Raw genomic sequence first — 25249 nt, forward strand, 5'->3', positions numbered from 1 at the left:
TGTTGTGAGGAACTTTGATTAGTTTTATCGCCTTTTTATTACCGTCATTGCAGTCTCACATTTTCTCCTGGTTAGCATTAGTTTTCAGTTATGATATTCATATGTGTACTTTCTTTAAACATTTATGTTGATGATCATCATTAGCAACAATACGTTTATAATTTGTGTATTCCTCACTCTACATAAACAGACAAAATATTATATTCTTCCGTAAATTGTGGAGGCACCTTTTATCATGTTTATGTTCTAATCAGCAAAATTGTCATAATTATAGCTATTTTATATATACATTTTAAATCATAATCATAATCCTCGTAATTGTTATCTTTACTATTAAAGTCATCTTCGTTAATAGCATTACCGTTTTCAAAAACATCATTCGCATTATCATTATATCTCTATTATGAAAGTGATTAATATCATTTAATCATTATCATCATCATCATCAGCACCTCCCTTCTCCTCCCTTCTCCTCCCTTCTCCTCCCTTCTCTTCCTTCTCCTCTTCCTCATCATTTCCCCATCTTACCCGTTCCATATAGATGAACCCATATCTCCATCAGACAAGACGGGCTCGCATCATGTAGCTCAGGGGACATCAGGGATGCTCTACTATATCCGGATCCCTGGCTTGAGTCCACGTATAAATAATGACCTGCACAGAATATGAAACCAAGACAATGAGGTATAATAGAAAAGTATCTGACTTATTTATTATTGTGCCATGCGGAATCGTTACTTTTAAAATGTTTAACCAATAGTATGATTAAAAAAACAAAAACAAGATGTATACTCTTTTTTTATATACTCACAGCAAAAACTACACAAACAGAAAAAGAAAAACGAAGCCCCCCCCCCAAAAAAAAAGGAATAAATAATAATAATAATACAAAAGTTTTTAAAAAAAAGGATTACAAAAAGCAAAAACAGTTGAGCTGAACATTGGTATCTCGTTTACAACAAAGTCTATGAAACACATTTATTTGGTTCTCTGTGTCATCCAATATTGACATTGGCTATTTATTACTTATCAACTCATTCGAATGTGTTCTCTGTTCGAATACTGTACTGGCATACCGTATATTCAAATATTATATCATTATTACCCGCACAATACTTGTATCAAAGATGATGAGGTAGACGATTATCATAGTGACTTCCAAATGACAGTGTGAAATGTTATTTAAAGTATATACAAATGTTTTATGTGTCATTACTTTAACATTCTTATTGAAAATGGATACAAACTTAACTTTAATAAGAATGTTATAACTTTTTTCCTACCGAGTGAGGTTCCAAGTGTGTGGTCATAAGATGGGCCAGTGTTATCGGTCGGTGTGGCATCAGAGCCGATCTTCCATTCAAAGCTACCATCACTAACGTCCGTATAGTTACATAGTCCAGACTCAAAGTCACATGGTCCTGCAAAACGAAACAGATTAAATGTCTCATTCACCATAAAGAGAGAGAGGGAGAGAGGGAAGGAGAGAGGGAGAGAGGGTGAGAGGGGATAAGATAGAGAGAACGAGAGAGAGAGAGCGGAAGAGCGAGAGAGAAGGAGAGCGATAGCGAGAGAGATAGGGGTAGATATATATATATATATATATATATATACAGATATAGAGAGATACAGAGAGATACAGAGAGATAGAGGGGGAGGAGGAGAATTAGAGGGAGAGAGAGACACACACACAGAGACAGAGACTGAAGGAGAAAGAGAACAAATTTCTTTTTTTTGTTGGGGGGGGGGGGGGCAATTACGTCTAATAATGAAAATATGATAATTCATAGAGCACCCATATTTTATTGCCTATCAACATGCACTGGTTATAAGCAGTTACAAGGTACAACGTGCACTCATGCTTCATTAGGACAGTTCAATTAGAGAAATACCAACAGAGCTGTATACCATTAACCCTCAAGACCACCAGTAAAACTATCGCCACCACCACCACCATCACCACCATCACCACCATCACCGCCACCACTCCAACCTACCACAGTTCATTTCATCACTACCATCCCCGCAATCGTCCTGGAAGTTGCAGACCTGTGCTGCATCCGTCAGACAGCCCCCATTGGAGCAGTAGAACTGACAGGGCGGGGTCGGTGTGGGGGCTGAACAAGCCCCCTGGTACAGACTAATATCATCCAATCCGATGTCACTGGTAGAGGGCGCTCCAACCTTTCCTTCAAAGATGATCTAGTCAGAAAAGACAAGTAGATGTGAATGAAAATTGACATTATTGATAATCATATACTGTTCTTGATGGGCACATAGCACATTCTGATAATAATGTCTTTATGTGCTTACAAATGATATAGATAGGGCCTATACCTTTCTTTATATTCTGCAGTCGTGTAAGGCGTCCAATGAACACTTCTTACCAGATACCCACTCATTACACCTGGGTTGAGTGTGGCAAATGTAGATTAATGTTTTGCCAACTAATTTTAGCATACTGCGGCAAGGATATGATCCGGGAACCTAAAACAATATTTGGTTCGGAATAAACGGTTGAAACCAATCGTTTCAAAGTCTCTGATTAGGAAAGAGATAAAGTGTTGGATTGCAATTTACCTCATAACTACCGCCTTGGTCTACCAAGGTCACAAGGGCGTGGTTCCACGTGTCCCCCTGGTCTAACGAGAGTGTCCAGACACTGCTCCAGTCACTCAGGTCGTATCCCGCCCTCACCCAGGCCGTCAAGGCCCCGGTCCCATAGAGATGATACCAGAAGGATAGGCACATGTCACCCTGGGTGAAGATGGTCTCGGACATGAAGAGGGCGCTGTCATCTGCCAGACGGGGTTGGGCGGAGTCGATATACATGTAGTATCCTGTGGTGAGGAAATCGAATTGGGAGATACATCAAAGGAGGTGTGTCAGTTCAGCAGTATAAGGCAGTAGATTCATTATCGGTGTTTCGGGTTCGAGATGTTGTTGTTCGTTCATTGTAAGACTTTGTTTATACAGTAGGCTTACGGTTGCACCATGTCAGAGAGGGATGATTACCAACAGTCCTTTTCAGGACTCCCCAATCCTACCCCTCTCACATGGTGCAATAATATAATAATGAAGCAATCTCTATTATTATACTATTTCTATGAAATAGGTATTGCTTTCATATGCAGCTAGCTTAAATACAATAGAATTTAAATGTAGAATATCATCATTAAACGGTAAAAAAAAGCGTTGGTAAATCCTTTTCAAAAATCAATTTTAGAATACTGCTAGTAGCAACATTGAAATAACTGAAATGAATTTAGAATTAAATACAGTCGATGGAAAATCACGGTAGCAAAGACGTTGACAAATTCAACCAGATCAATTCCATACCCATGTGTGAAAACCACAATGACATATGCCATGATTTTATGCAAATTCAGAAGTCAAAGGTCAAGTTGATTTCTCAGAAAGTATTTGCTATCGTTTAAGGGTTACCTAGGGGAGTCCCCAACGTATGGTCCTTCGAAGGACCCGTCCCTGACGAAAGCGTTGATCCACTATGACGTAACCAATCAAACTGGTCTATGTTTGTCCCTTGGAGGCCAAGCCAGTTGGATGGTATATTGACGTATGTGCACGTGTCCGATTCGAAATCGCATGACCCGGAAGGAGAGCATGTGTCCTTGGTGAGGTCAAGGTCATCGAGGGCTAGGATACCATCTTGGCTCACAGTGGCTTCAAAGACGATCTTGAGAGAAAGAGAGAGAGAGAAAGAGCGTTTGGATTGTAAAACAAATATATATATATTTAAGTTGGTCATATAAAAGAAATTTACCAGGGTCCAGTTTTATACACAGTTGCCCAGATCTTCGAGCAAATGAAGAAAAGAAAATAATATACATAGTAATATATTCGTAGAATGTAGTTTCTTAAAACGTGATGTAGCAATGTGTGATAGACCTACAGGCATTTCTACTCGTTTTGCATATGCAAATAATCACGGGAGCAATTTTAACATTGAGTAATATTTCGATTTTTCTATAGTAAATAGCGCATTCTGGTTTTGATATTCATAATATGATTCTGAACTTTGTTTTCTATTTTGAGAAAGAGTAAATCTCTTACCATTAATGACATCAATATTGGTGATACCGAGTTATAAATTACATGTTGTTATTACTTTATGTAATAAAAACACAGTTATGATTACAGCGACCTGCAAAATAGAATTGCTTTTTCATCGAGTAGGTGATTTTGATATCAAAATAGATATTGTAATACTTTGATAGGATAATACACGTTCATTTTTTACCGTATAGTCTAGCGCGCTTGAGAACGATGCCTCCAGGACTGTCCAAAGATTGCCCATCAGAGGCACACCGCCGTCCACCAGATACTGTACTGGGACGCCACCAACGTTAAGAGATACCCGTAGATCTGAAGCGACAGTACCAGCATGGTAGAACCAGAAGCGGATGCAGCGTTGATAGGTTGAAGGGTAAATGGGGGAAATTAGACGGACCTTGTCGTTTGGAGCGTTCTGGATGTTGTCGACGTACAAGAAATTTCCTGTCGGGAAGAAAGTAAAGATAGAACGGTTATTTGTTTACCTCAAAGTAGGGTGATAACCATCAATATCATCATCCTTACCATCGTAACCACTACTGACACCGTCATCATTATCATTATCATCATTGTAAACGTTATCCCCATTTTGATAACCATGTGCTCCTACATTTGCTACATTTATACTGCTTTTGCAAAATTTGGTCTGAGGTTAAATTACAGGGTTAAGGTTAGGGGCACATTGGTGTTCTAGTTAAGGTTTAGGATGAGGGTTGGGGCTAGGTAAAACAACTGGTAAAGGGTTGAAATTAGGATTTTCAGTTTGAGTAGGAATCTGCTGGGAGCAATAGTCACATTATCAAGTATCGTACAACCTTTGAAAGCGCATTTGGATGTTTTTAAACAGAAATATAAATAATGTGAATCATCATCCCCACCATCATCCTCATCATCATCATAATCCTCCTCCTCCTCCTCTTCTTCCTCCTCCTCCTCCTCATCATCATCATCCGTTCATCCATTGTACTCCATGGAGGAACAGAGCCATAATAGGCTTATGGCTCTGAAATGGACTATCCAACCGTTTTATCACTCTATTATAAGTCTTTGATTTTGTTATATTGTGTTGTTTTTTTAAATGATGATTTTCGGAAATAAAACAAACAAACAAACAATCCCTAAGACCATCTTCATCATATGTCCTGGTATAGTGGTTTATTCACTTGACCCTCAATCCATTGGTTGAGGGTTCTAATCCCGACTCGGCACAAACGTCTATAGGCAAGACATTAATCCACAAATGCCACTTTCCACCCAGGTGTAAACGGATATTTGGTAATTGTTGGGGTAACTATAATTGCAGGGTATACAGGAATTGCAGGCTACACTGGGTAAACAACCCAATTATTTAGCATTACAACCACCATTATCATTAGTAATAATAGTAATATCGAATATTTATGAGCGCTAAAAACAATCAGTACCATAGCGCTTATATACAAATACCAATATATGAAAATAGGACACAAAATGTGCAGTCTCACAGGGAGTAGATCACATAGATCATTATCATTACCATCACCGTTCTCCTCATCATGATCATCCTCATCATCATCAACATCAACATCATTAACTCTCACCTTGTGCACTTTGGTATGTATTGTCCACGTCGGGTCCGTAGACCAGGGTGGTCGATGCACCGGTGGCCAGCGTCCAGTCTCCGTCATCTGTCACATCCTGCTGGAATCCACATAGGTCTCCATGCTCGAAATCACACGATGCTACACATCAAAATTATATTAAAAATACATTCAAAGCTTATAAAGTAATGGGAATATGCAATATTAAACATCAAGCATTTTAAAGAGTAGTTAGTTTCTTAGTAATTTCTTTAATCAAACTTATTTTTACGATAACTATTTGAACATAGTTCAATATCTTTAAAACCATACAACTCCTCTAAACTGTTAACGAATGTTAAATACTACATATAGGAAAACAGAAACCCACGGAGTTTACAAAACATACAACTAATTAGGGTGGCAGAAAGAAGACCAAGCATAAGCATATCTTGGAATGATTAATGCTGTCATATACTGAGTATATTATGTTACCCATTCAAAAAACACAGTTAGTATGTGAAACAGCTACGCTACTGACATACGAAATATCAATACAGTATATCATGGTCTCGAAAAGAATATTCTAAATAACAAATTATTTGGGAAAGAATATGAAATGATATTTCATTGAATACAATAACTATATATTGTAGATTGCAAATAAAGATAATAAGGGATTCAAAATCAGCTAACAGAAGGAAGGGGGAGGGAATGAAATTAAATTTGTGGAGCAAAATGATGGACTTACTTGACGGTGGACATTGTCCACTGCTGAATGTGACGTCATCGAGAGCGATGTCTCCTCTTACTCCGTTCCCAACCACTCCTGTAAACTTTGCCTGTAAGGATATATAAACACAAATTGACCTAATGAGTCGGGGATAACTTGATAATCTGAATTCAAGTTATAATACACTGAATGTTTAATACTAGTAAATTACTAGTTTTAACATGTTGAGAACAATTGAGAATATTTGATATATTTCATAAATTGTTTTGATGAGTCAGGGATAACTTGATAATATAAATTCAAGTTATAATAGACTGAGTGTTTAATAAGTGAGTAATTATTACGTGATTGAGAACATTTGAGAATATTTGATATAGTTTACGAGTCCGCACGAGTCGTGGGATATACCCTTGTATCCCTTAGGCAGTTGGAATACCATTGTGTGTTACCTTTTGAAAAGTGCGAACATTACAATAATGTCTTACGTAATTCGGACACGATGTTTTTATGGGATATAAATATGTGTATATAAATCGAAAGTCTTTTTAAGCGTGTTAAAGTAATCGTCCGAAAACTCAAAAATGTTTTTTAATTGATGCGAAATTCATATTATTGCAATGGGACCCCTTCCTAATAAAAAATAACAACTTCCCTCTTCAAATTACGATTGAGGTCTGCAGTAATCAACTCTCAAAAATGTTAATTTTGAGATCCAGATTGTTTGCCTTCAGTGGTCCTCTGTAGAGCGTCAAGATTTGTGACGTCACATGTAAGACACAGCTAGCCACAGCATTGCATTTTATGCCTTTCCATGATATCTATATTATTTTTCCGCAAAATATTCGTGTTTTTCAAGAAAAAATCTTTACATCCATATAACATTTGTCCATAATTATCAGTTGTCGTGAATTCTGTTCGGATGACTAATTCAAACAATACCAACAACAATAAAGAATAACATAACAACATTGATAGCAAGCAATCACTTACTGTAAAGTCACCAGTCACGTGGATCTGTGCCATCATCCACTCACTGCCTTGGTCTCCATCCCGCGTCCATACCATCTCATCACCGCCGCCCCCGCTTCTCTGGGCGTAGACCTCCAACCGATTCACATCCGGGCCGTTCATGTGATACCACCACGTGACACACAGTCCGCTGGAGCCAGTTGCCATTGGAACGGACAACAGTGACCCGTGCTCACCTAGGAGCTGGCCATCAGCCTTCACGTAGACGTAATATCCTTATTTTGAATACAAATTTTAAAAGGAAATTAATTTGTGTTGATGACACTTTTAATTTCGTTTTTTTTATTGCAAAATATAATATTTTTTCAACTAGATGATTGAAGAGAAGTTTTGTTTGTTATGTTTTCAAAAGAAATTAAAACATCCTTTCGAAGTAAAAAAAAAAACAATTTATACACAACAAACGAGGTTTGTTCAATTTCTTGATAAATGGAGGCATGCATGTCCGATTTATCTAAATATTATAATTTTGTTTTTAATTTTACCCACATTTGTCAAACGTATGTATCCAACTTTTTTTTTTCTTCATTTGCTTATCCCGTGTTTATTCTTTGATAAAAATTGGATAAAGACTTTATTTGAAGAAAAAAATAAAACTTTTTCTTTCACACGAATAACAGAGAAACAGATATGATCGTCTTCACATGCAGACTGTGAATCAGCCAGATTTTGTTGTGCAGTTACTGTGAACACAATTATATGCAAAATTTGATATGCTCTATCTACATTAACAGGTGACTGGAAATTTATGTTTTTCACTTATCTAGTTTCAATATTTCCCTATGTTCTTTGTTTTTAAGGACAACGATACATTTAAGTGTAAAGCGTTACATGCATAATTATGAATAGCCATTATCCTATCGATACTGCCTTGCATTTCAATGTTGTAGGTCAAAACAGAGAAGAGATTAATTGAACTTAAAATTAATATGGATTATTTAGCGAGAAGGAATTCAACTTACCGTTTGTGTTAGTTAGGGTGTGGTCTACTTGCGGTCCAGTTCCTGCAGTGGGCGTGGACCCAGAGGCCCGTATCCAATCGAAATCATCATCTGTATCATCCTGGCTGAAATCACACAGGTCCGTCTCAAACGTGCACACAGATATGACAGGAGCTTGATGGGAAGAGGTAAAGAGAGAGAACGGGAAAAAGGTTTAATGAATTGAATTAAAATCTATTTATTTTTATAAAACGACAGGTCAACGGAAGTCATTATACTAAATAGATAAACGAATGAACATGAATAATGTATATACTTCTTATGTCAAACAGAACATTAAAGGCATTGTTTATAAACAATGTTACCAGTTTAACAAAATATATGGAGGTGGTTTTATTCGTATTTTTATAAATCACCCGATATGTAGTTGACCTAAAACTTTTACGATGGCCATCTGTTAGCTTACCAGTTTCTAGAGAAACGTTCTTTGCCATACTTGTGATTGTCTTTGAACGGGCATTTTAAAACTATTATTACTACTTTTGACAGACCAAACTTGAAAAACCAAGTAGCTGTAAATTCCCCCCCCCCCTTTTTCCCCAGGGAAAATATTCAATTTATAGACTTTTTGCTTCTGTGGATGACTTCTAGATTACAATAGACTGGTGTACAAACACAATACCTGGGGTTGGTGTAGTGCTTTGAATGGGTGCTGCTGTGGTAAGTTGTGAGCAAGGAACCATTTCTATATCCACGTCATCGATGGCAATATCGCCATTAAAGTCGATCAAGAAAATTGCTTCAATTTGGATCTGTAATGCATATATAAAGAGAACATCAATATCAGACAGTGTATCTACATGAACGAGTTTTGTACCGGACTCTCGCAATTCCACTTTCACAATCAAAGGTGTCATCACAACAAATACCAACATTATTACTTTACATCATAATAATGTGAACAAATTAATGATAATCAGCAATACATCACACTCGACATAATCATCCTCATCATCGTCATAATCACTATCATCATCATCACCATCATCATCGTCATAATCATCACCATCATAATCATCATCATCGTCATAATCATCATCGTCATCATCATCATCTTCATAATCATCATCATCATAATCATCATCGTCATTACCATCATCATCATCATAATCATTGTAATCATCACCATCATCATCATCATCATCACTACCACTTGTAATCCAATCATATTAATTTCATCACCACCTATTAAAGGTATATCTCATCATCAAAAACAACTAAGGCAAACACAACCGCCACCATCATCATCATAATCGATTACAAAAAAAATCTTTACCCTGAATTCAGCATCGCTCGTGAAAGGAACCAGTCCCCTTAGCCAGATATTTCCTTGGTCACCGCTCTTGGACCAAAGCTCAGCCTGTGATCCTGAGTTGTTCACTGAATACACGTTCAGCTCCCCAACACCTGTAAAAAGTACAAAATAGTTCAGAGAACCTACCTGCGACAAAACGTACATCGCAACAAAATATTTGTGTTGCAAAGTACGCAGTTTGGTTGCAAGTTAATATCATTAAGATTAGGCCTACATACATAGCAAAAACTGATATTTTTAATTTCTCGGGATGGGGTGCTCGCATGTCTATTAGAAGTGGTCTATATTGCTTGTTTTACGAAGAGAGAGATAGAGAGAGAGAGAGAGATGATATTTATCTTACCTGCGCCAAACATATGATACCACATAGTGAGACAGCCCTCATCGGTAGGGTCGAAATGCTCACTGTTCAGGATGGCATTCTCCCCAGGCTGGATGGCTGGGTGAGATGTCTCAAAGTATACGTAATAGCCTGTTGAAGACAAATTAAATCTCAATTAAGGTCGCTTGTCAGAATCTAGGCCTTGTTTCATAAAACTTGTTATCAATCCAAAATTATAAATTTCTTTGACAATTTTGCTCTCAGCCAATCAAATACCATTGTTTCAGTAGCTAATAACGGTAATTGTTATTCTTGTTTCTTGGTAACAAGTTTTTATAAAACAGGGCTGTGGTTTCCCAGGTGATTAACAATGAAAAGGAGAAAAGAGAGGTTTAAGTTTTTTCTTAAAAATTGTATTGAAAACAAAAAGTATGTATCATCAGAAGGTAATTTTTAACAGGTCCAAACTGTAAATTGACATGAGTAGTACAATGAAGGACAACAAAAAAATCAACAACTGCAACAAAAACAAAACAAGAAATAAAATTACAGGAGGCGTGATGGCTCAGTGATAGGGCAGTATTCTCCTAACCGGGAGGTCCCCGGTTCGAAACAAAGTCGATGTGCTTGTGACTTTTGGTAACACATTAATCCTCATTACCAAGTCTATTGGAGAGGAGTTAAAGTCGTCGGTCCCCTGGTTTCTTAGTGACCAGCACACACATTCTTGGTTAGCTGTCAGCTAAAACAAACAAACCGATAAGAAAAAACAGAAATAGCGCTTTACAACCTTCGGCTCAAAACTATACAAGCTGTTGATGTATACCTGCAGCTGAGCCAGTCGTATGGTCCTGGCTAGGTCCTGTTCCTCCACTCGGTGTAGACCCGCTGGTCCTAAGCCAGTCCCAGTCATCATCCTGGATCTCTTGTGACCAGCCACACAGCCCGGTCTCAAAGTCGCAGGAACCTGTTGGATAATGAACAAAAGCAAAATAATAACAATCATAATAATAATAGTAATGATATTGTTTACCCAGGGAAGCATCATAAGCGTCAATGCTGTTCTTCCTGAGGGCCCTGTCATTAGTACTACCCAAAGATTGCCAGGTACCCATTTACACCCGGGTAAAGAGTGGAGAACGTGGATTAACGTCTTGCCAAGGAAGTGATGGGATGGGATTCGATGCTGAACCCCTGGATTGAGAGTCAATTAAATACCACGACACCTCCATAACAAGCTTGTTTCGCCGTTTGCCATTCGAGCACATTTAACATTATAGGTAATAAAGCAGGTATTTTGTTTTCATCTTCAGCGGGCGGGATTTACTTTTTTCCTTGAAACAGTTTGTTATTATTCTTTACAGATTACACCCAAATATGCCTACGGGTGGGGTATTTTAGTTTTAAGCAATTTTAACAAACTATCATTCAATATTTTCCATTCCCATAAATTTGTCAGAAAGATATGCATAACATTATAAATTATCGAAAAATTATGACAGGATCCAATTTGGTAGTCGCCATAAATAAGCTCATAGTAGGCGTTTGCAACATTTTCATCTTTGGTACACTCCATTGCAACGATTTACCATTGTCGTTGAAAGATCGATGACTTTGCCAATTAAACTATTCAAAGAATGACTCATAGGAATATTTGTAATACCTTGCTTTGGACAGGCACCAGGGATGACCTCAGTATCGTCAATAGCTATATCACCCTGAACACCGCTCCCTCTGACGCCCTCTATGATGATCCGGTAGCGATGAGCAGATGAGATGTCAACTTGAGCAAAGCGCCAAGCATCTGACGGAGGACCTGTTTGGCACCAACAAAAAAGATTAATATATTTTTGAGGCGTACTAACTTCCTAATACTTAAGAAGAAAATATATAAAAGAGATCGAATCTAGACAACTTTCAGATGAGACAACGACCAGATTAATATCATACAATGGGCAATAAACTGAATATCTTTGATCACTTGAGCCCTACTATTTCAAGGAAAATGTATTTGAAAGAAAATATTTCAAGGTTAAGCTTGGGCGAAAAGAACGCAGTTTTTCATTTAGTGGTTGTTTGAATAAAGGACATCTACTTTTCATTTTCTTATTGAATAGTAAAAAGGCAGACCAGGGGGGTGTTTCACAAAGATCCTAAGTTGAACTTATCTCTAAGTTAGACTTACAAATTATGAAGAGCCATTTGTAGCCTCAAAATAAAATATATTCAAAAGCGAAAATTCAAGTATTTTAGACTTTTCATAAATTCCACATCAATAACATTAAAATCTCCTTGATAATTGAAAATATGAATGTTTTGACTCAACATTTAATGTCTTTTAAATAACTTTTACAAAATATTTTCAATGATGCTAACGGCATTCCATAATGTTTAAGTCCAACTTAGAGATAAGTTCAACTTAGGATCTTTGTGAAACACCCCCCAGTTGTGCAGACAATTTCAAAGCTTCTTCGAGGTAATCAATGTAAAAATACTGATCTACACCTGTGGCATTCAGTATTGTGTACGAGAAATATTAAAAGGGCTTATTCCGATTCATCGGATCTTCGCGTAGGGTCGGGTGGTCGTGTTACCCGACATTTTGTGAAACATGCCCCTTAATTCACAAAAGGTCGGGGTAATTTTTGTTTTAATAAACCCCTCTCATGTACAAGTGGTCTAGTACAATATTCCCTACACTTTATGAGAATCCTATGGCAATTCTACGAAAGGTCGTGACCACCTGACCGGACGCGAAGACCCGATGGTTTGAAGTAAGCCAATAATAGACAGTATAAAAAAGAATCAAATTAGTATTTTAGAAATGTTTATTCCTCGATGAGAGCACTATTTCCAAGAACTGACCTGACTTATCAAAGAGTGGAGCACTCGTTGACCCCGTGATCTCATCTTTAATGTAGACGGTCAATTGACCTATGGCCTTGCCCAGGAGATGATACCAGAACCGGAAGCATTCACTACGCGTATCAAGGTACGTGGGACTGATGAGGTTTGCTCGGTCACCCTGTACTCTGGGTGAGGATACCTCAGTGAAGGCATAGAAACCTGAAATGGAGGATATGAGACATGTTAATTGGCATAATAATTGCTGTTGGAAATTGGTGATGACAGTTTTGTGTAGGCAAACAAACACGAAATGAAATATTTGAAAATGTTTATTTAATTGATTTGTTTTGATTTGATTTGATTTGATTTTTATTTATTCCATTAAAATCAACATTTATTAATGTATAACATTCATTTAACCTGTCTACCATTTCAGTAATTCCAATGAAAATAAATACTCATCAAAAAGTTGATCAAGAAAATTGAAAGGCCTTTTAAGAATTACAGCCTTAAAGGCAGGCTTTACTACTTCAGATAAAAGGGATTAGACCACGCAGCGAGCCAGCGAGGTCACTGTGACAGGTGGCTATCTCATTAACTCAGCTCTCATTTAACATAAGAAAAAGAGGATCCTGGGGGACCAACAGGCACCGATTGGGGAAGTTGTCTATATAGAGGGAGCAAGTAGCTACAAGTAGGACAGTGTGCCTTTTAATGGATGGCAACTGTTTTAATTAGTATGCCTAGACGTTGAGGAACGCACATTTAATTAATATAAAGATTGTAAATAAAACTCTGCATACTCAAGCGAAGCTCGTTCATTATGACTGTATACTTACATCGAGATAATGGTTCAACATAACAAGTATATACATAACAGTATAATTGAACAATAACCCTCTTTGAGAATCATTGTGTATACCCTACATCCAGGATAATTCACCCATATTTTAAATAAACTAACCTTCTGTTGTGCCAGTTGAATGGTCGTAAGTTGGTCCTGTGTTACTAGATCCTGTTCCTCCAGCATCCCTGGTCCAATCAAATTCATCCGTCTGGTCCTGGGCCCAACCACAGAAGTCCAGCTCAAAATCACAGGTTACTGAAATATAATGGATGATATAGATTAAAGCTTCTTTTAATCTATTGTAAATGTCCTACAATTGTACAATAAATATGGATTAGTACTATATAGTAGAGAGCGGTAGGTAGGTAGGTAGCTACATACGTACATAGATAGTTAGATAGATAGAAAGAGGGAGACAGGGAGAGAGGGAGAGAGAGAGAGAGAGAGAGAGAGATTGAGAGAGAAGGGGTGAGGCTTGAGAGAGGCAAGTGTTTTGTAAAGATAAAAACAGAGACGAATAGTTTAAATAAGAAGAAAACAAAGCCGAAGACACGGTTATTATACATGTCATAGTTGGGAAGAACAGGAGAGGGGAAATGAAGTAATATGATGAGTGTTATAGAGAGAGAGAGAGAGAGAGAAATACAGAACTGGTGGGAAAATTAACAGACAAAGAGAACTGGAAGATACGTGAAAGAAACTTAAAAGTAAATACAAGCAGAACAAATAAATCATTAAAAGTGTTATAGAGGGAGATATATACATATATAGACAGTGTTAGACTGGTGTCCGTTACCTTCTTGTGGGCATGCTCCGTCATACAACGTAATGTCGTCAAGAGCTATGTCTCCTAAGAAATTATCACCAACAACACCTTCAAACATGATCTATGGCAAAATATAAGAACACAATACAAAATAGACAATCAAAATCAACAACGAAACAAAAAATGTACACTCGCATTAATGTTGCCATATTACATCCAAATCATATTTTCATGACACGAACATTAATGTCAAAGAATAAAGGACATACATCTGCTTTGATGTTTGTCAATAAAAATGTATCTATATATGGGTAGCCTGACAACCTTCCCGCAGATGCAGCGATCTGTTTATTAAAAAAGTATCAAGGGAAGATTGATTTAATTGGGCTACCATAAATGTCACGTTAAATGTTACTTTTCAGCATGGGTGGCTGGCAGCATTAATAAGTAAGTCTTACACTGTACTTACATTCCAGTTTTCTGATGACGTAATCTCCTTCTGTGCCTTAAACCAGACACTCCCCTGCGAGCCATATTTGGTAAAGATCCTCACATCCTGTTGCCCCTCCCTCTTTAGGTACGCGTTAAACCGGTTGATGTGCGGTCCGTACATATGCAACCAAAACACTAAACATCTGGGCGTGTCTCCCGTCGGGTTCTGGGCGGGGCCTAGAAGGTGGGCGCGGTCACCAGGAATGACGTAGCCGGAAGCTTCGATGTACATGTACCAGCCGGATCCGGTGGTGTGGTCGTAGGTGGGGCCTGTTTCTAAACTAGGCGTGGCTTGCTGGTTTCTCACCCAATCAAAATCGTCGTCAGTGCAGAACTGCGTGTAGGAGCACGTGTCCAGCTCAAAAGTACAGTCCATTGCTAAAAGAAGAACGCCGTTAGATAAACGTGGATACTTAGCACGAACTATATCTAAATAAATGTTCTCTTATGCCCAAGAGAAATGTAATGTTTTTATATCTGATGAAGATTGAGAGGTATTAAGGTTTAATCTGCATTGTCATTGCTTGGATATTTTGACTACAATAGTTTTTTTTATAAGCGTGACACAGTTGAATAACAAAGATTTATATCCCGAGTCACAGTAACAACCCAAAACTTGAGAAAAGAGAGATAAATACAAAAATAATCAAGGCGAAATAAAGAGAAATACAATAAAATGTTCGCGTAGGAAGACTTTCGAGTGCCGAAATAAAGAAAATGACAATGAATGAAGAGAATAGATTAAAATTATTTTTCATTCATGGAAAAACAAAAGGTGAGCAGAAATAAAAATCAATTCTTAGCATTTTAAAGAAAGCCGTCATCCTCCTATCAATGTAGGAAATGAAACAGCTTTTTAAAACGATATAGGACGCCTGGCTACATCCTAGCCATATCATTAGCGTCTCGGGACATTCTAAAGCAATGATTATTACTCATACTTACACACTACAGGGATGGTAGAAGGACTAGCCCCACATGAGTATGGATCTATATCTACGTCATCTATAGCTATATCGCCCTTCACAGCTCCAGTCGATACTGCTTCAAAGGCAATCTGAACATAAATCAAATAAAAATATGTAGCAATTTAGATGAACATAAATTTTCTAAATATATATATATATATATATATATAATATATACATAATTACATTTTTTCCTAGATTCATCTTTATAATCGATTCCATGATATGATACTTCCTCATCGACAGAACTAGGACTTTATTGATCCGTCTTGTACAATTTCATGGGAACAAACTTAATATTCAAATGTAATTGTTTATTGGTAAATCACCAAACGGATGTTTAGTGGACTTCATGCAGGGAATATAAAGGCTATTTTACAAACATATCAATGCTAATTCCTATGTGCAAGGGTGTGTCTGTGTTTGCGTGTGTTTGCGGGTGTGCGTGCATGCGCCTGTGTGTGAGTAGTTCATGTATCTCATAATTCTGTAGTGTTCCGCAAGGTTATTGAATAATAATGATGATGATAATAATAACATAGCAATAATTATAATGATACTAATACTACCACTGTTAATATTAATAATAACGAAGCTAATATTTATATAGCGCTTAGTACTAAATGTTTATAATGTTTCGAAGTGCTATTCATAGGTTACCCCAGTATGAGTTTAAGAAATGGCTACACGAATGGTGATATGGTACCTGGTATTCGTCATTTCTGGTGACCTGTGCTTCTCCTTTGAGCCACACATCTCCTTTGTCCCCTGTCATCTGCCAAACCAGAGTTGCAGTGCCAGCAGAATCTAATACATAAACGTTCAGATCACCTATACCTGTTGACATGAAAGAGTTGCCTTGATTAATGCAGTTTCTCAACCTATGGGGCTGTTAATATTGTGCGCAACGTTGATTGACATCGAATACAAAGCATAACAGAAACGCCTTTTCAAAGGCTTTATGTACACAGTAGTTTTTAATTATTATTTGGTCATTTCGTTTTTTTAAATTTCACATTATTTAGGAACAAAATTTGTGTTTGAATACATTTTCAAAGGCTTTGTACACAGTAGTATTTAATTATCATTTGGTCATTTCGTTTTTAAAAAAAATCACATTATTTAGGAACAAAATTTATGTTTGAATACATAAACCACTTGAATCTCAATATCGACACAGTGATATTATTCTATGTGGAATGTGCATTTATTTCTATCATTGCAACATTGATCCAAAGAAAGCTTCGTAATTATTGTCATTTAGTATTTGTGGATTCAACTTTATTACACTTATCTCATATGGAACTTTAATGAATTCTAGAAAGTGGTGTCGATTGATTTTGAAAACAATTAAATAAAATAATAAATAAATAAATAAATGAGTTAAATTAAATAGTTTCAGAAGATTTATACTCTTGCTGGGGAATAGCCCTTGATAAGCATTCCAACTTGCTCGTCCCTCCACATTATACTCTTCACGGTCTTTACTGCATATTCCTATTTGTAATGTAATATTTAGATTTTCTCTCGCATTTTTGTATACATTTTACTGTTTTTATGATTTTTGAGGCAAAAAATGAATTGAATTGAATTGAATATACGTACCTGTTCCGAACATATGATACCAAAAGTATACACAAGAACCCGACGAAGCATGGAAATGCTCACTGACTAACCAAGCAAAGTCACCGTCTCCTGAACCTGATCCCAGATCAGACGTCTCAAAGTACATATACATGCCTGTATAAATGTGAATGAGAGAGAGAGAGAGAGAGATAGAGAGATAAATAGAGAGAGATGGTAGAGTGAGAGAGAGATAAATAGAGAGAGAGAGAGAGAACACATGAAGGAGGCGCGATAGCTCTGTGGTAGAGCAGTGGTCTCGTAACTGGGAGGACCCAGGTTCCAAACCTAGTCGATGAGCTCGTGCTTTTTGTCAAGGCATTTATCCTCATTATCAAGCCTTTCGGAGAGGACTTAAAGCCTGGTTGTGAACTTGCAAGCATAGACATGCGTGCTTAGCAGTCAGGGAAACTAATCATCGATCAATCACTAATCACATTAAAAATCTACTGAATAATACCTGAAGCAATACCCGATACGGGTAGCGTCTTATTAGAACAATTGCGCAATCTTTTCCATAAAGTTGAAACAATTTCTCCTAGCTCTTTTCGTGATTTACGGTTTTGTCATTATGATGTATTTTTCATTATAGAAGTTTATATTTTCTCGGAACGTTATTGATCAATCTTAATAGCATTTTGTAAGCAAAAGTGTACATTTTCAAACGTACACATATCTAACTATAGTAAAACTGAGATTAATATTGCATATTAAATAATACTTTGGTGATTAATACGAATAAATAAAATTAACCTGTACACATTCATTTGTATGTATCATTAGTATGCTCCACGAACTGTTCTTTTTTCTTCCATAACCACCATCTACAGTAAAAAATTAAGTATGAACATAAAACAATCTGATGAAGGATTTGAGCGAATACTCAGGTTATAATATAATACGTTAATAGGCCTTTAATCCCCCCAAAACATACATGTATAGAGAGTTAGGGTGTGTTTCCGGAAAGCAAACCCTCTTACCAAAAGATGTTCCATAGGTATGGTCAATGCTGGGTCCGGTGAAGTTGGACGGTGTAGCTCCATTGTTTCTGAGCCAGTCCCTCGTATCAAGGCTAGCTTCGTTAGACCAGGAACATTTGTCGGTCTCGAAATCACAGAAACCTGAATAACAAAACCATAAAACGAATACAAATGATTGCATAACCTACCGTAGACCTACAATCACTAAATCATTTTGTGAGCCATTACGTTCAAACTTTCATTATTGCAGCATTTTATTTCTTTTCAAGTTTATAGTATTTCAACACGGATCACTTGATTTAGCCAACACCCATACATTAAAAAAAAATCACTTACAAGATATATACAATTCAAAATAAGACGCAATACAAATTAAACAATTACGACAGTAAAAGAACAGCGGATTTTAAATCAATTGAATAAAATACAAAGCAAAGAAATGTAACGAGCGTGGTAAATAATTGCGATGTTGACTTAAAAATAACTTGATTCTTAGATGTGATATTATTATATACACATGTTGAACCGTGTTTGAAACACAAGCAGGGATTTCCTTCCATTCTTTTAAAGATTTACTTCTGTCGTTGCAGTTCAGGTATCAAGGTAAAGTTAAACTATTTTGTGTGGGCGTGTGTGTGTACAAACCAAAAGCAATATATCACTATAAACAAATCCTGAACCAGGCAACTATTAGTAAGTAAGCAAACAGGTACATGTCATGAATGATTATGAAATAATCGTTTTGGGTATAACAAATAATTACCAGCTCTGGGACATGGTCCACCTGAGATCTTGACGTCATCGATGGCTAGGTCACCAACTGGGTTCGAACCTAGGACGCCCTCTATGATGACCTCATAAGGATGAGAGGCTGATAAGGTGCCACGCCCGAAATGCCATATACCATGGCCATGGCCTACAAAAGAGGAACACAAATAACAGAGGCGTTTTGATTTAGAGTAGAATAAACATAAATATTAAGAGAGGAGCAAGTTTCAGATGAATAGAAAACAATGAATGGTTTAGCTCTCCTTAGCATTGAGGATATAAGTTCAGATATAAATTGCGTATTTTAGTTGAAACACTTAAGGTAAACTTGATAAAGTATTCCTGTTTCTTGAGGTAAATCTGTTCTTTATAATTATTTTTAATGAATCTGTGTTAAAAAAAAAGATTAAAGTTCTAACTATTTCATCGTGAAAATATGCTAAGGTCACCGATCTACAAATAGGAATTAGTGTTTAAGTATGAGATCACTCTAAATGATTCCCGCTGTTAGCGATAAATGATGGTTATTATAGATCAAATAAACCTACGAATAGTTAATGGTGATCAGGGATACAAAGAACGCTACGGAAAAATATCTTTCTCAGCCCTTTGGCATCAACAACTGTAAATAATATATAAAAATGTTTTTCAGCGGCTTTGAATGTTAACACAGTTCCGTACCGTGTTGTGTCCATATATTCGTGTACACATCATTGATGAGATCATGCACCCAGACGTTCAGCGTCCCCCCGTCATCGTCGCCTTCGAGATAAAACCAGAAGTTCAGGCACTGCGTGGATGTGGGCTGGTAAACGGGGCTGACAATGCGAGCGAACTCGCCTTGAGTGCGTGGAGGTGCCGTGCTCACATACGCGAACATACCTATAAGAAACGATTGATCAAAGTTTTTAACTCCCAGTACTTTAATATACGAATTCCACGCAGGAATTTAGTTTTTAGACCTTCATTTACGAATGAAAATAAGAAAGTAGTATAGCTGCATGTGCGTATAAATGAATTTAATACTTATAGTTTTAAAACGTTTTAACATTATGAACAATACAAATCCCATTATAAACATGAACATTTTGAAGAGGCCCGCTGCGTAATCTATCAATTCGGATGTTTTTGTTTTTACCTCTGACATGAACATCACAACATTATACATGAAGTAGATAAACAAAAAACCTCTAATGCTTTCTATTTGATATCAAAGTTCTTCTCCAATTAAAATGCTTCCGTGCAACGTTGGCAACTTTTTATTCTAGCCTTTGGGTTAGAAGCTTTAAAAGGTCCCCGCCTATTCCTAACATTTTTACCTATGGCGAGGTCATCTGTCAATAAATGAATAAACATGAAGCATCTGCAAATATTTTTGATTACTTTTCCAAATAATTAAACACTTCTGTAATCACAATACTGCCGTGAAATGTAATCACTTAAGACTTTTACGTGCATTTGCGGAGGAACCTTAAAACGGATCTAAACTATATCTATATATAATGCAGTCAAACCTGTCTTAGTGGCCACCTCTCTATAGTGGTCACCCGATTCGTCACCCTTTAGACGGAAAGGTATGTTAAAGTGCCTGTCTAGAAATGTCACCTATCTACAGTGGCTACTTTTGTGTTTCCCCTGGGTGGCCTTTATAGACAGGTTTGACTGTACCGTACAAATAAACTGCTATACCTGAAGCTGTTCCAGTCGTGTGATCAGTAGGGGGAGAACCATTGCTACCTATTGACCAATCAAAGTCGTCGTTTCTTCCCTGGGTCCATGAGCAAAGTCCAACCTCAAAATCACACTCATCTTAAAAGACAAAATATATAGAAGTTGACATTTGAAAGGCACAGTTCCACGATTTATGATAACTCCAGAACAGCAAACACATTTTAAAAGTAAACATTCACTTAAATATTGAAAATGAAAGTAGTAGTCTGACGTGTATCTTAGGGGAATCAATAATGAATCTTCTCTTTTTAAAACAGAGTCATTACATTTGAATGATATAATGAGGCCTACATCCTCATAACGAATAGTCGCCTTTTTCAGTAATTCCGATCGAATCGAGGGAATTTTCTTGTGAGGTTGAATACGTGAAATTTCTGGATTATATTTCAAGTGTTTTTACGTCTCCCAAACATAAGATTGAGTAATTATTGAATTATATAATTAAATTATGCAAAGGAATTATGCAAAGATATGTATATATATATATATATATATATATATGATTGCAATCATTTTATTAAAGAGAGAAAGAGAGAGAGAGTGAGATAAAGAGAGAGGGAGAGAAAGACAGAAATAGAGAAAGAGAGAGAGAGAGAGAGAGAAAGAGAGAGAGAGAGAGAAAGAGAGAATGAGAGAGAGAGAGAGAGAGAAGGATAAAGAGAGAGAGAGAGTATATTCGATTGATATTGTATCTTACTTGAGAGAGGGCAGGGTCCTGGGTAGAATATGACGTCATCTATTGCAATATCCCCGTATTTATTTGCCCCACGGAATGCCTCGAAGACAACCTGAGATGTATCAAGAAAATGTAAAGGGAGGTAACTCAGAGGTTACAAAGACAACGTGCGATTGCGTTTATGTTTAAAACACAATCTAGACTGAATGAAAATAGATGTTTTAATTTAGAACAAGTGCTATCTCCTTCCAAACATAACACAATTGCGAAAGTATTACCTATAAAGTATACCTCTAAATTGGACGCCAAATTCACAAAGCATTCTGTCACTCATTTCATGTCTTGCAAAACACTATATACATATAAATATATATAGAGAGTGATAGAGTGATAGATTTAAATATCAATGTAATGCATGTACATATATTACGTATATTTCATTTAAAGTATTGACATTTTTTAGTTGAATTGAATCGAATTAATTTCCACATCTACATTAAAAATACAATTTTTTTTGTTTAATAAAACAAAAACGCACATCTATTTGTTTTTTTTTCAAGTATTAACATCATTCAACACACACCTTAATTTGAGCAGATGCTTGTGGCATAAAAAATATTAAAAAATCATAACTTAGTAGTCAATAGGTCAACCCGTTGACTACTGAATTATCGAATTCCCATAGACTTAACACAGGGACCACCAGGTTCCAGTAAGCAATGGGTTACCCCGTATACTCACCGCCCAACTTGAAATTGTTTTGATAGTTCTCTGGGCCAACAACCATTGATTTCCCTGCGTCTGCTTTCGCGTCCAGATCAGCGTCTCTAAACTCCCCTCTTTGAGCAGCACATTGAACGTGTCCACGTGAGGCCCATACATATGGTAATAGAAACTCAGGCATATTCCATTATCGCCCGGGGGTGATTGCGGATGCGACTCGAGGCGGGCCTTCTCGCCGTTAGAGTTTCCGTTCATCTCAGTGTACATGTAATATCCTATATTATATGACATATCGGAAAACATGTTAATGGATTGATATACAGTGCGTCTCAGAAAAAACGAAACCGAGAATTATCGATGTTTTATCAAAACTTAATCACACTTATAATAAAGAAATGGCACATAATCTGTACAGCTTAGATCCTCTTCTTTCATTTGATGCTACTCATATGATGCATATTTCACGCATGAGTGATAAAAAACAATTTGAAGAAAGGGTACCAATTGGTCATTTGGCGAACGGTATCTGAATTTCAAAGAGAAAATCACATTTGCAAAAAAAGATCACATTCTGTCCTTTCATATGACACCTCAATCAGGAAAAATGAGCCAGGAATAACAAAGTTCTGTTTGTTAAAAGTAATACTTGTATTTCCGAAATTTTATTAAACGAATTCGTTTTCACCTGATGCCTGATATAATAAATAACATTTTATGCAAAATTACGATTTTTTTTTTCATCAACCTTCATCAATGTTACCAAGTCACTAATAAAATTTTGAAAATGCAAGTATTATTATTTCAAATATCTTAGCAGTCAGGCAAAACTTAAAATCAAACAAAGAAACAATTAGTTATTGTCCTACCTGATCCTGTAGTGTGATCAAAAGATGGTCCCGTAGTGCTCGTTCCTGTAGATCCACTATTCCTAATCCAATCAAATTCATCTTCTGGATTCGGAGTTTGGAAGTACCCACATAGATCTTGTTCGAAGGTACAGTTCAAATCTAGATCATGAAAATATAAAACGGTAATGTAATCTTTATAACGTGGATAGTAGCAAAGGTCAACAGTACTGTACAACACTATGACATGACTGACAAAGCAAGCGGACAAAATATACAGTTCCTCTGGTAGACAAAAGAACATCCCTTCACTGCTATTATGTAAAAATGTGTAGAACAGGTGTCACATGCATATTCGCCTTTTTACATAATAGCAGTGAAGGGATGTTCCTTTGTTTACCTGAGGAACTGTATATTTTGTCCGCTTTCTTTGTCTGTCATGTTCATAGTGCAAGTATCACAGCTTCAGTCAAAATTGTCATCTGAACTCGGAGTTTGAAAGTAACCATAGAGACCTTTCACCTTCTGCATACTCTTGTTTTGTTTTAAATGCAAAATGCGTTTAGGATTTAAGAATATAGCTGTGTTATAAAACAGGACTGTGGGGTTTATGAATAGCATTAACAGGCTTACTTCGTACGATCGGGTCTTTGCGTCGGATCGGGTGGTCGCGTTACCTGACCTCTACGAAATGTTGGGTTATATTGTGAAATAAGCCCTTCTAATCTATAAAATGGTCTGGTCCAATTTACCCCACACTTTGTGAAAATCCCACGAAAGGTCCCGTCCTTAACCCTATTTTAACTGGGCTATTTCAGACCAGGTTTTTACTGGGGGGGGGGGGGGGGTCACTTTGATCCCCCCCCCCCCCCCCTAAGATCTCGGCCGTTTCCCTGCCGATCGCCGCGAAAAATTGCATACATGTCAAGTGAAATGTATAGAATACTATGGTAATTTCAATTTTTTGAAAAATTCACTCATTTGCATATTTATGGTAATTTATGCAAATAAGGTCATAAAATTCATATTTTGGCCCATAAATCATACATAATACATATTTAAGCATTCTTTTTCACTACATATAATTGTTAGACCATTTGGAATAATAATACAACACAAAAAATTGGAAGAGCCAGGTTATTCCTTATGTTATCTCTTGTTTTGATAATTTCTTATGTATTTCATTGTTTTTTAACTTATGTATTTTATTGTTTTTGTTGTTTTTGATGTTTTATTTCATTTATAACTACAATTCAACTACTTTGACCCCAAAACAAACACCTAAACTTTAAAATAAACTAAATAACCAATGTTTTATCTCTTTTTAAGGAAAAATGACATTTCCATATGTTTTGTACACAAATCACAAAAATGAGTGATTTTCGGGCTGACATGCGAAGACAAAAGGTCACGTGACTTTGTAACTATACGTCTGATTTTCAAAAAAATCGTTTAAAAAGGTGTGTAAGACTCAAAAGAAAAAAAGTCATGAAAAGAATTTGTTTTATTTGCCGCGGTTTCGGAGTAGTCGCGAAATTTCTACAGGGGGGGGGGGGGGGTCAAATTGACCCCCCAGTTAACGTAGGGTTAAGTGCATTGTCACATGATTTACCGTTCACAAAAAATGCACGTAACGCGACCACCCGACCGGACGCGATGACCCGATGATTATAAAGCCCATATATATTTTACCTGATGATATAGTTTGATTTGCTGCGCAGTTCAAGAAAGAGATTCCATCCAGTGCTACGGTATACGTGGTGGGCTGAACAGGATTCAGGTATATATGGTCGAAGCTCACCTATCAGAATAAACACAAAAACACGAATTGTTTATTAAAAAAACTGATTATCAAGGGGAATTAAAGCAATATACAACATACCATATTTATCCCTACACAGGCAGCAAGACAGATGGTCAACTGAAAATGTGAGCTCAAAAAAAAAAAAA

General features: G+C 36.7%; 2 protein-coding genes across 2 annotated transcripts in view; both read right to left on the bottom strand.

Annotated features, from left to right (window-relative positions):
* The window catches only part of LOC580670 (MAM and LDL-receptor class A domain-containing protein 2), a 61777-nt gene extending 51710 nt beyond the window's left edge, over positions 1–10067 (bottom strand). The window contains exons 1-13 of the mRNA XM_030993793.1: positions 10055–10067; positions 9673–9803; positions 9019–9148; positions 8358–8510; positions 7357–7610; positions 6385–6475; positions 5655–5795; positions 4262–4518; positions 3445–3697; positions 2581–2840; positions 1998–2202; positions 1284–1421; positions 529–654 (exon numbers count right to left, since the gene is read on the bottom strand). Of these exons, the coding sequence (XP_030849653.1) occupies positions 529–654; positions 1284–1421; positions 1998–2202; positions 2581–2840; positions 3445–3697; positions 4262–4518; positions 5655–5795; positions 6385–6475; positions 7357–7610; positions 8358–8510; positions 9019–9148; positions 9673–9803; positions 10055–10067 (2152 nt within the window). The remainder of the gene's footprint in view (positions 1–528; positions 655–1283; positions 1422–1997; positions 2203–2580; positions 2841–3444; positions 3698–4261; positions 4519–5654; positions 5796–6384; positions 6476–7356; positions 7611–8357; positions 8511–9018; positions 9149–9672; positions 9804–10054) is intronic.
* A 1112-nt stretch (positions 10068–11179) lies between these two features.
* LOC115927656 (MAM and LDL-receptor class A domain-containing protein 1-like) overlaps positions 11180–25249 on the bottom strand; it is a 37820-nt gene continuing 23750 nt past the window's right edge. Inside the window, exons 14-30 of the mRNA XM_030993794.1 lie at positions 24992–25100; positions 23321–23461; positions 22473–22729; positions 21753–21843; positions 21014–21133; positions 20006–20206; positions 19320–19472; positions 18557–18697; positions 17559–17693; positions 16660–16790; positions 15931–16042; positions 14963–15363; positions 14524–14614; positions 13845–13982; positions 12899–13099; positions 11623–11849; positions 11180–11227 (exon numbers count right to left, since the gene is read on the bottom strand). Of these exons, the coding sequence (XP_030849654.1) occupies positions 11180–11227; positions 11623–11849; positions 12899–13099; positions 13845–13982; positions 14524–14614; positions 14963–15363; positions 15931–16042; positions 16660–16790; positions 17559–17693; positions 18557–18697; positions 19320–19472; positions 20006–20206; positions 21014–21133; positions 21753–21843; positions 22473–22729; positions 23321–23461; positions 24992–25100 (2697 nt within the window). The remainder of the gene's footprint in view (positions 11228–11622; positions 11850–12898; positions 13100–13844; positions 13983–14523; positions 14615–14962; positions 15364–15930; positions 16043–16659; positions 16791–17558; positions 17694–18556; positions 18698–19319; positions 19473–20005; positions 20207–21013; positions 21134–21752; positions 21844–22472; positions 22730–23320; positions 23462–24991; positions 25101–25249) is intronic.

The sequence above is a fragment of the Strongylocentrotus purpuratus genome, unplaced genomic scaffold (assembly GCF_000002235.5).
Source record: "Strongylocentrotus purpuratus isolate Spur 01 unplaced genomic scaffold, Spur_5.0 spur5_scaffold_20, whole genome shotgun sequence".
Classification (NCBI taxonomy): Eukaryota; Metazoa; Echinodermata; class Echinoidea; order Camarodonta; family Strongylocentrotidae; genus Strongylocentrotus; species Strongylocentrotus purpuratus.